Source organism: Phoxinus phoxinus (genome assembly GCF_949152265.1).
Source record: "Phoxinus phoxinus genome assembly, chromosome: 24".
NCBI classification, from domain to species: Eukaryota; Metazoa; Chordata; class Actinopteri; order Cypriniformes; family Leuciscidae; genus Phoxinus; species Phoxinus phoxinus.
In genome coordinates, this window is record NC_136899.1 from 25,586,320 (window position 1) to 25,598,415 (window position 12,096).

Genomic DNA, 12,096 nt, shown 5'->3' on the forward strand with positions numbered 1-12,096 from the left:
ACAGGACACAAACGCTTCACATCACAAGAGCAATGCTGTATCAGGACAGCGACGGAGCAAGTTTACTACATCAGAAAAGCCGAACATATGGAGCTGGTTATGTGATGCAAACCTCAAAATGTCTTAGTTTATAAATCATGCACTATGGTAAAAGTGTAACATGGTATTGTCCAAGGAACTGCATGAAAACAAATGTTTATTAATCAATAATCTTCCCATGTAATCCTGATTTGTCTGAAAAGGAATCAAAGTTGTTGGTGTGTTACCGCCTAACTTAAACAGCCGCCTAATTTAAATAGCTTTAAATTAGCCTTAAAGTCCAGCGAAAGTCTGCGTCAGCACCGCTAACTCACATCTAGCTACACTAGGCCATTCATCATGGAGATGTTATCTGAACGTCTTTACGATGGCACCTGTGTCAACACAGCAGGACCAGGATTGCGTGAGGAGGGCAGCTTGTTCACTTTGTCCAGTTTAGTTGTCTTTTACAAGTTTGGCTGCTTTTTAACAGGCCAGTGGCATAGGTCACATCTGGCACAGCAAGCATGTCTTTCTACGAGCCCGTCTTCTAAATAAACCCTGTACATTAACACTCAGAGCTAATGAAATCCGAGGCAGAAACTGTCTTTCTGTGTGTTGCCCGGTCTGGACCTCGAGAGGACCCGTCAGCGGGGCCGGCTGGCTAAATGATGTGTCAGCAACTGTGTGTGTGTTTGTGTGTTCTGGGTAAACCCGCAGCTGTGTCTCCAGATTAATGTTTGCTGGAAAGTGTGGCTGAATTTTGCTTCTCAAACTCTCATCGCGCCCATTAACCTGTCTTAGTGTAGCCACGGGGGTAAACGGCAAGGAAAAGTGTGTGTGTGTCCAGATTAATTACTCTCCCTGCGGATATATGGAATATAAACAACACGATTAGCTCAATAGACCCAGAACACCTTAAGACATTTAATTTCTGCTTCAACGTTACACAAACTTTGTCGTATGGGATCTAGTAACACTAATATTGTAGCGTTAGCATGGCTGTGTCAAACTGTGTGCGGTGTAAACTTTAACATTTACAGAGAACTCTTAGAGAAACAATGTTAGCATAATGGATGCAAATCAGTGTATTTTAGTATTATTTATATACTGTATATCCGAATAAGTTGTCAAAACTAAAAAAAAAACGAGGTAAGCAGTTACATCAAACAGTTTAAGTAAGCAAAACTGACAGATTTTTATTTTGTACTCATTCATTTTAATTGCTCTTAACTTGAAATATTTGAGTAAACTAATTCACACTTTTAACTTAAAATGATTTTACTCATTTTAAGTTACGAACTTAAATATTTTTAGTAGTGGATACTTGGTTAGCTTTAGCTAATTCAGTAAATGCTAACTTGCTTAATTAATCTTGAACAAAAATAATTATATAACACTGGATTTGAGCATTTACTCTCCCGTTTGAGTGTCATGGCAAAGCATGCTGGGGAATAGAAATCCCAGCTTAGTTAAAGTTAAATTAGTCTAAATTGAAATAAACAAGTTCTTAAACTCAAAATAATGAAACAATTCAGATTACTTAAAAAGTGTCAGTTTTGTGAACTCAAAAGAAAAAGAAAGTTCTAAATACTCATAAAAGTGAATTTGATTGAACTAATTTGTTTAATTTAAGTTTACTCTACTCAAACCAATTAATTATTTTAAGCATTAGAGCATTAGCATTATATTTTATTTTCAGCTTTAATTCAATTAACGGAACTATTTTTTAATAGTTTTAGTTAACAATAACAACACTAATACATATATAGTTTCTACTTTAGGGTCAAACAGAGGCAGCTTCAGTGATATCTGGATTTGTTTAGCTGAGAAGAACTTATTAAAACAAAACAAAAAATGTGAAAATAAAAGGCTCATTTCTAAATGACAGAAATGTTTAGACATGTTAAATATAGCCTATATCATTGGGGTCTCTGGGAACCAAACCGTAACAACAGTAAAGTTAATCTCAGCAGAACATGAGGATTAAATCTATGACACTTTGCTGGGTTTGTTTGTACTAAAGGGAGACGTGAAAGTGATCTTTTTAACAAGCATTGCCTCTGGCCTGTAAAATAAACTGAGCAAATATTCCACAGAGGCCGGAGGATTCGGCCACTTCACCGCATTGAATAGATAAGCCCTGTGTATATACATTAGTGTGGAAAAGCAAAATAAATGGTACTAAAGCTAGCCGTTAATGTCAGGATTAGCGCTTAGCTGCTATGAATCAACCCTGTGTTGTTTTTTCAATACCACTTCACTAGTCTCTCATAAATTCTGGTGTTTAAGTGTAAATTTAGTTCAAAACGACTTGAAAGTATTTGTGGCGGTGAGAGGGAAAGAAACCAAGAGAGAGAGAGAGAGAGAGAGAGTTGGATGGCTCTCACAAAGCTTTATTTGTTTGGCTTGAGTTTACAGCCTCCCGTTTCTCATCTCAGCTTTCCGCAGTCTTTCTCTTGTAAAGTTTTTTTTCCCCCAACTATTTGCAAATAACTGCAGAAACAAATCAAGGAGCATGTGAATGTGTGGAGCATTTGTGGTTAGTGACAATAGCAACACGTCTCTGAATCCTTATGAGACACGCATAATCACAAACGCGCACACACACACACACACACACATACACACACAAATCCTAGAACAGCAATCTGTAAACAGCGGTGGTGCGTTACAAAGCCAGTCACAGCGAACAGCAGTGGAGATACACACTTCCAGCCAGACGGATAAATGTACTAGTGGACACACAGTTCTGTATATTTCCCACTCTCTCGCATCAACACAGGCACGTGTGGACAGTTTAGCTAACTTTAACCAACCAGGGGTGCGTTTCCCGTACAACTATATAGCTCGCTGCTTAACTACCGTAGTACGATGCATCGTTGGAGAAATTAACTAGCGAGTCACGACTGTTTCCCGAAACCGAATGTCGCAAAGTATCGTTTATGACGTCTCGCACGTGGTGGACTAATAACTTATTTTAATGAATCTGTTTGAGATCGAATTAACGCTAGATTTTGTCATATAAGTTACAGACATGGCATCTGAAGACCATTTCTAATTGTTCTCAGTTATTTTTCTTTATTACCAGACTCAATATTTGGCTCGTTCTTACATAGTAGAGCACGTTCGCACATGCGCAGTCTTCAAAAACGGTGCTTTAAATCTCTTGACAAACTAGAAGACGTAAATTACATTTGTATGTATTCTAAATAAATAACACGGGTTGTACTGAATGTCAGCTTGCTTATTTAGCTAAAGATAAGGATTTATTCAGTCTACATCTCATGTAAACTAGAAACTCTGCTTCTGACCACGGCTCGAGAGCTGTCGCTCCAACCACACAAGTTTGCGATGCTGTTTGTAAACGTTTGTTGGAACGATGGTTTCGGGAAACACCAAATCGTTGAACTGCTGATAACGACGGAACTTGCGACCATAGTTGGCTAACGATGCTTTCGGGAAACGCACCCCTGATTCTTTTAAATTGTTGCTCCACCTACACCTTAGAAACCAAAAGAAGAAAAATCATCGTATAAGACGACAGTTAGCCCTAATATCGCCCTTTTGTGGCAATGTGAATTGAGTGAAACATTGTGGCAAACGCAGAAACATTTGCTTTCATGTCCTTGCTTTGAGTATGTTCAGGGTTGCTTACTGAAGAAAAAAGATGTTATAATATGCACTTTATAAATAGTGCTGAAGAAATGTGTTCTTATCTTGCGAAAGAAAAATGCAATTCCTTCTTGCCCGTGGAACAGCCAGATAACTTTTTCCTCTGTCAGAAGATTATCTTAAGAATAGTCTACAGTATGCAGTGTTTCTGTCTGCTAGCGCTGGAACTATCAGACAAATATGATGAAAGTTGAAAGTTTTTGGCTCCATCATCAAATAGTTCCTTTGGATTTCTCTGCAAGCCTGTTAAGCCTAGTAACTTTTATTTCGAGTTGGAAAGTTTTAGAGACACTGTTTGCTGACCCATTCATCTGACAGCTTTTCTGCAATTACCCTGTCCTGTTCGTGTCACCTTCTACACACGTGTAACTGCTGGCAACAGTTTTCAATGGATTAAAGTAGTGGCCTGTAGGGTTCGAAAGGCCACATTAAGCTTCATTTGTCTAGTTTTAGAAAGAAAGTGTAATTTTAAATGTCTGGAATTTTAAATCTCTGTGTAATGAAAGGACTAAAAGTGTGGAATTTATGTCCTGCTGTTTAAAAACCAACCAAGTAGTACACTAAATGTCAACTCACTTCAGCTTCAAATCCCCGTGCTGGTCATTTTCTTTAAAGCACATGCTGGAAAAATGGAAAAGAAATAAAAAAGCATATAAAAAGAAGCAGTTAATGGTTTTGTGGTAGAATGTGGTCATGAAGAGCTTTTGATTACATTAAATTATGCACCTAATTGTCACGATCACAGTGAATAAGGTCCACAGAAAAAGATGAATTCAAAAATAAAAGTATTTAATCAAACAAACTTACTAACAATACCAATAACCAACAATCAATGCAGCGAAACGAGGAACTTCAATTCACACTGAGCACAAACTAAAAGACTAACGGTGATGATTGGATGAATTGCCATAGTAAATAATGATGGTGGGAAACATGAACAAAGACAACAGGATATAATGAGAAGAAACCTAAAAGTCCATGATAATGAAACTAAACGAGCAAATAACTGAATATCCCTGACACTAATAATATTCAATAAATAGAAAGCTCTTCAACATCCAAAAAAATCTGTTATCATTTAAACACCCTCATGTCAAAACCCATATGATTTTATAGAACAAATTAGGAGATATGTGATCAAATGTGCATGCTGTTCTTTCACGCATAATAAAAGTAACAAGATTTTCAGTGAAATGTTTGATCTGGCTTCAGAAGAGTGAATGACTTTTATGATGACTTTTTACGATCCCATTCACTTTTTATGCAAGCAAGCAGCTTGAAAATTCTTCAAAACGTGTCCTTTTGTGTCCCACTTAAAAGAGCAAGTGATATGTGTTTGGAAGCACGCAAGGATTTTCCGCCACAGTGACATCATTATTTGTCATCTCTGTTCTGGTTCAGGATCTTTAAACTTTTGCTCCCGCAGTAATAATCACGAGACTCCACACTACATTAGGTACAGCGCTAACGTAATGTTGACATTTCAGTGTTGATGATCCAGAGGTGATCCGATATGCATCACTCTGTAACAAGAGTGTATTTACTCTTAGAGCTCTGAGCCTATTCATCACACAACAGCTTTAGTGGAACGGCCGTCATGTAAGTGCAAAGTAGTGATGTATGTGTGAACTTCAACAACACACTGCATCAGCAAAGCTAGTCCACAAGGAGTTCAGGGCGAATGTTTTGACTTGTCGATATAAATGTGTGTGTGCACATCTCTAATCGGTGGTTATATAAAGCAATGGACATATTTTGCTACTTCTTAATTGTATTGTTGTACGCACCAACCATACTGCCTGAGAAACATTTAATAAGTGCAGTCTCATATGTGCATGTACTCTCTTTTTGGTCTCGTTTCGTCATCATTAGCCCACACACCCAAGCAGAGAGCGTATCCCGAGCAGGGTGGGCCTCCACCACGGCCCATAAACCATGCAATCATCGAGCAAAACAACACAGACCACCGTGTTCCTCCTCCGATGTTTGTTTTTTCCCCTACTCCATCTGCCTCAGTGAACAAACAAAAAAATCCTAAATTTTTCCTTCCTTTTCCTCAGGTCCAGAATGCTCCAGGAACTTCACCTCCAGCAGTGGAGTCATCAAGTCCCCTGGCTTTCCGGAGAAGTACCCCAACAACCTGGACTGCACATTCATGATCTTTGCTCCTAAGATGTCGGAGATCGTTCTGGAGTTCGAGAGCTTCGAACTGGAGCCGGACACACAGCCTCCCACTGGAGTGTCCTGCCGCTACGACCGCCTGGAGATTTGGGACGGTTTCTTTGGAGGTGAGTCATTGGACAGATCTGTTGCGCCAAACAAGACACTCAGAATGTTTGAAACAAAAGAGAATTTAGTTGGATGATGTTTGCCCATTTATACCCAAAAGACCAGCAACAATAAGTAAGGGATAATGTATAGCGAGGCGGTTGTTATAGCGAATACAATCCCGGCAGGCTGATCAGGACCCCGACACGGAGCGGAGCCTGAAGGGGTTGTATTCGCTATAACAACCGCCTCGCTATACATTATCACGCTTATTACATGGCTACCTACCAAATAAATCAATAATTTGACACAAAATATTGATTTAAAAAGGAGTTTATTGATTTAAAAACGATTGTATTGTTTCCGCTAAAGAACACCGTGTCCATGGCAACGCTCTGTTTTTCCTGGCAACGGTGTGTTATCCTTAGCAGTTCAACCAAGCCATGTGATAAGCTCCATAAAGAAACATCGACAGAAACATAACATGACATCAAATAACAAGAATGTTATTTAAATAGATTTGACATTTTCTGAAGAAAATGTGTGTGGCCTATGTAAAATGCATCAACAGAATGTTAGGGAATGCTTGGTTGTTGGGAGGGTATCGAGACTGTCAAGAAATTGTACCTTTAGGGGTACAACGGGGTCACTGGAGTAGTCAAGTCAAGTCATCTTCATTTATATAGCGCTTTTAACAATGTAGATTGTTTCAAAGCGGCTTTACAGTGATAAACTGATAATTTAAGGTAACAGAGATTGTTTTGTCTTTATAGCGGTTCTTGAATAAAGATATTTTCCAGCAGTGCTCTTGAAGGGACAACTTTGTACCTGATTGACCTCTAAAAGGTGCATGTTTGTACCTTAGAGTAGTACGTAAAAGGTACTATGGGTACTAACCTTTTATGGGTAAATCAGGTACAAAGTTGTCCCTTTAAGGCCCCAGTGGCAAGCTGTCTGGATGTTGTACCCCTAAACATAAAATTTCTGATATTACACCAGTTTTATCTGCCAGGTGAAAATGGTAAATCTGATTATTTAGAAAGTAATAGCAGACCTTTCCTCAACAAGCCACATGATTTGAGATATCATACATCTTCAAACAGTTGAAGGTCAATACTTTCTCAGACAGCAACATAGCTCACATGTGGGCCGGATCTGGGCCGACTCTAGGTTGCTGTCTGGGTGAGAAGGGGGTCTGGAGAATAAACTAAATAGAGGTCAGTGGAAGGGTCTCATCTTTGGCCTTTAACAGAGAAGTCAGATGCATGGATCTCTAGGCAAGATGCCTCTCGTAAGCATGGGCAATTTTCTATAAGATATTTGGTTCTGCACACAAACACTTACATTCACAGTTTGCTTGTCTGAGAACATGCCGGTAGGATCTCTTCATCCCGTTAATAGCTGTTCTCTTTTCCCGTCTCTCTGGACATTAGACTGTGGTTCGTCTCGGGCAGTTCGGGGTGAGGGACTCTGGAATGTAGACTGTTGTCATAACACCAAAAATATTTTGTTCTTCAAGATAATTACAGTTTGTATTTGCGTGTATAACTGCATAAACAAACCCAGCAGCCCAACAGGAAGATTCCAGCTCAAAGTGGGAAGGAAGTCTGCGAGGAACAGAGGTCTTATTCGGTTTCCGCTTCATTATCGACTTGACGGAAGAGAGAAGCCGTGAACAAATGGCACCTTTGATCCGAGGCCGAGCCTTTTGAGCTTTCTCATGAGTTATAATAAATAAAAAAAATTGTTTTAGCATCTCTTCTGAACATAGGTTGTGAACCTATAGATCAACAATTATGATAAAAGGAAGTCTGTTTAACTAAGTGTTTTTGAAAGGTTACACTAAATCTTTAGTGCTTTTTTTGTGAGAGCAAATTCAATGTCGGCCTGAGGGAAAGTGTAGAACCGAGGATAAAGGTTGCAAGCTTTATTTTACACTCAGCAGCCTCTGTTGAAAATCTACAATAAAAAGGTGTCACAGAGAAAGAGCCAAGAGGGAGGTTGAAGACAAGACTTTAAAGGGGAGTCCCTGGTGCCTTAGGGCCTCAGTGTAACTCCTCTCTACGGTTCAGACACAAGCTGCATTACCTGTGGAGCCACACCAATCAATAAGTGCATTAGTGTGGAAAGACTGCAAGGCATGAGACAGAAGCTTCTATGGCTTCCATCACCCACCGGCCGCCCACTTTGAGGCGTCTCGGCCTGGCAGAGGGTGTGTGTTGTGAACCCCCTCCTCCTCCAAGAGCAGACATGCTGGATGGATTCATGGAGAGGCTCTTTAAAATTTCATAGCTCTGTTGAGTCATGCAGATAATCCGGATGCTTCACCACACCCAACACACACACACAGCGCGCACACATTTATACACACTTGGATGCACCTGTTTCTCCATTCTATGAATTCTTATGAAGATTAAGATTAATGTAAACCCGTAGATCTGTTTTATGTAATCACACACACAAAGCTGGCACTTCTGTTTAATCTCTGTAATGGACATCTTCTTAGAGCCAATCACTATGTTTCTTTTTAAAGAAGCTAACCACTTTTTATTTTTTTCACTTGTTTTCGATTTTTTTTTTATTACTCCTTCTGTGTCATGCACTGTAAAAAGTGATAAGTTGGCTTAACTTAAAAAAGTGAGGAAACCCGTTGCCTTAAAATTAGGTAATAAAATTTGTATTTGATAATTCCACATAACGTACTTTTTTTAAGTTAAGCCAACTGATCACTTTTTACAGTGCATATCTTTTTAGTAGTACATTTTAACCCTGGGTTAACATACTCCTGGATCTTTCATATTTTACACGGTTCATATTTTGCATGGATCAGTGATTAATCCTTTTATTCAGGATTAGAGATTTTGCACTGTATATATGATTGGTTGTCTGTTGTCAAACAACTTACCGTTACATTCTAGCAAGTTTGAAATGTTGCTTATCCAAGAGTTTAGAAGTGGCCTTAACCTGGAGAGCCTTCTGTTTCTTCTTATTTTTCAGTACTTTCTCAGCTGAATGTACTGCATACCTCTCCATTTACAGTACTTGTGTTCAATTCTTTTTTTTTTTTTATGTCCCCTCCAACTCCTACACATTTTTTTCTTGTAAAGTGGCTTCTGGGAAGTCACATCAGAGTGGCCCTGAAACGAACAATACGTGCAGGAATTTATGATCGCCACTGAAAACAGAAACCCAAGGTCATAGACACTTACAAAACAGACACTGCCCTTTTCATTTCCATCAACAAAAAGCTGTCGGGAGAATGTTTTGTTCAATCAACACCGTTATACAAGATCAACCAATGTCACTGTCCTTGACGTTGACACTACAGTATCTGCAGGGATGTAGTGGCATGAATAGTGGATTATTGAATGCATCTAATCAAGCTCTCTCATTTCTTTGTCTCTTTTTACAGTTGGTCCATACATCGGCAGATTCTGTGGACAGAATACTCCAGGACGGATCATATCCTACACAGGGATCTTGGCTTTGATAATCACCACAGATAGTGCTATAGCAAAAGAGGGATTCTCCGCTAATTATACTGTGCTGGAAAGAACAGTCCCTGACGGTAAGTCTAAAGCGCACAAAGTAAAGTAATTCATGAAATTAATCTTCATTTTTTGATGAAGACTCCAGTCCTTTAGGTTAAAGGATATTTGATCAACGTGAGAACTTTATTTTGAGAATGTTTGTTCCTAACGTCTTTAAATAACGTTAGCCAAAGTTATTGAAACATCTTCTTATCTGTTGGGTGGGGTAGAAACCCATATTCAGTGTACGCACACACAACATGACGTAACATGGGAAGCTATTAAATCACCATGTCCCTCTCAGCTGTGGCCCTCTTTCATTAAGTGATTATGTTAAGAGTCATGACCCATCTGCCCCGCTTTTTGGAGGTTGGATTACTCTCTTTTTTCCCCAAACCAGCTCACCCAGAGGGTTCACCTCTTCACCCCAATTTGAGAAATGCTCCGACTAAACATTTAATTTCAGAACACACCATCAACCCTCACCTGCAATCATGCTATGCATGTAAATCTATCCCTGGACACTTTTCTTTCTTTATCCTTCACTATCTGTCTTTATGTCACCTTCTCTTGAGAATATACCTTTTCAACATTAGAGCTTGTGAATCAACAGCTGTGTTTTATACATATGTGACCCTGGACCACAAAACCAGTCACATGGGTAAATTTTCTGAAATTAAGATGTATACATCCTCTGAAAGCTGAATAAATAAGCTTCCCATTGATGTGTGGGTTGTTAGGATAGGACAATATTTGTCCGAGATACAAATATTTGTAAATCTGGAATCTGAGGGTGCAAAATATATAGAAAATCTCCTTTAAAGTTTTGCATTTATGTTCACGATTGTGCTGCATCCACTCACAAAAATAAATATTTTATATATTCGCGGTAGGAAATTTACAAAATATCTTCATGGAACATGATCTTTACTTAATATCCTCATGATTTTTGGCATAAAAGAAAATTAATTTTGACCCATACAATGTATTGTTGGCTATTGCCACAGATATACCCGTGCGGCTCCAGACTGGGTTTGTGCTCCAGTGTCACATATAGTATGTATTATAAAGTACATATTACCATTAATGCTGTGAACTGATGTACAGTACCATGTTATATTTTAGCTTTCTACATCTGTACCGTCCCGGCTCATGCTCAAGAACATTCGGTGTGTTCTCAGCAGAGGCTTTGCTGAACAGTCGCAGTCTATCAATTATTTATTGGCCCCATAAATTTACATTCTGTGGCAGCTTCTCTCGCAGTTCGACATGTTTACCAGTATACATTGTGCTTCGCAGGAAGGAAGGAGATCGCCATTGGCAATAATTCTTTATGTGAAGGATTTTGTCAGAGAACCGTCATAGATTTATGGTCTCTGCCGAGTGGGACCAAACAGTGACGGATGCCAGATGTAATCAGACGAGCGATCTGGTTGTTTTCAGTCATTGTTCTGAAGAATAAAAGGGTGGATAGAGGATAGATGGCTTGAAGAGATAGAGAGATAAAACAGAGCACTAGAGAATGAGTAATCATGTTAAGATTAAGTTGAGCTGTAGTTTCAAGGGTAAAAGAGAGAAATTCATGAGAAGCACATAAAAGACTCAACACTCCCTTTTGATTTTAATAGAGTTTGGCATTAACTCACGTTGCTATGCTAACAATGTGATTCTCTAATACTATAGTACGCCTTTATAAATTGACAATAGCAGTTGTTATAATAAGTTAAAGACACCCTGTGGTGTAACCTTGAAACCAATTAGATCAACGTGTGATCGTCAATGAATGGATCTCTGAGCTGCTGTGAGTGAGTGGAGGCGGGGCTCATTTGCATATTCATAGAACCCCCGTATACTATATAAGGCAAGGGGTAGAGTTACATTCAAGCTATTTTAAGGCATGAATCATTTTTTTTGAGGGAAAAAAACTTTAAATGTGTAATTTTGAGGGATTTTGATGGTTTTAAGGAATGAAATTATTGACTGCAGGGGGACTTTAATATTTTGACAGAATCTCTTACTATGGTATATTTTTCTATGGATACAATTGCCTGTTATTTAAATATACTTTTCTATATTTCATTAAATTGCACGTCTAGTTATATTTATTTACAGTATATTAACATTTCTCTCGACCCCAGCCGCCACCTTGGATGATGGGTTTTTTTTTCAATGAGCTTGTCAAAATGCTCTGTTGAGTTTGCTAATTTACAAAGAATAAATGTGATGCTTACTATTTAGTATAGGCATCTGATGCCTTCACGTGCTGTCTGGGCAGGCGGCTCACTACAGTATGCTTTCAGAACAGGGCTTATGGCTCAGTGTGAGTGAACAAATAAAACTACTGTCCAGTTAACACACATGCTTTCTCCATCTGCTACATGTGTTTAGGCCTGCATGTTTGGCCTGTGCTCTTTGAGTATGTGTGTATATGACCTTCTTGCACCTTTCACTGTTATATTAGGGAACATGAGCTCACCCTGTGTCAATGTATTTCCTTACAATATGTGTTTGTTTGGTGTCTGTGACCTCCTACCTCAGCCTCAACATTATCCCCATCCTCCGCTGTCTGACAGTCCTAAAGTCTGTGCCACAGTTTCTGGATAAA

General features: G+C 39.0%; 1 protein-coding gene across 4 annotated transcripts in view; it reads left to right on the forward strand.

Moving 5' to 3' along the window:
- nrp1a (neuropilin 1a) overlaps positions 1–12,096 on the forward strand; it is a 68,794-nt gene that overhangs the window by 25,631 nt on the left and 31,067 nt on the right. For all 4 annotated transcript variants that reach the window (XM_079601758.1, XM_079601757.1, XM_079601759.1 and 1 more), the window contains 2 exons: positions 5,754–5,981; positions 9,374–9,529. In XM_079601758.1, coding sequence (XP_079457884.1) covers positions 5,754–5,981; positions 9,374–9,529 — 384 coding nt within the window. The remainder of the gene's footprint in view (positions 1–5,753; positions 5,982–9,373; positions 9,530–12,096) is intronic.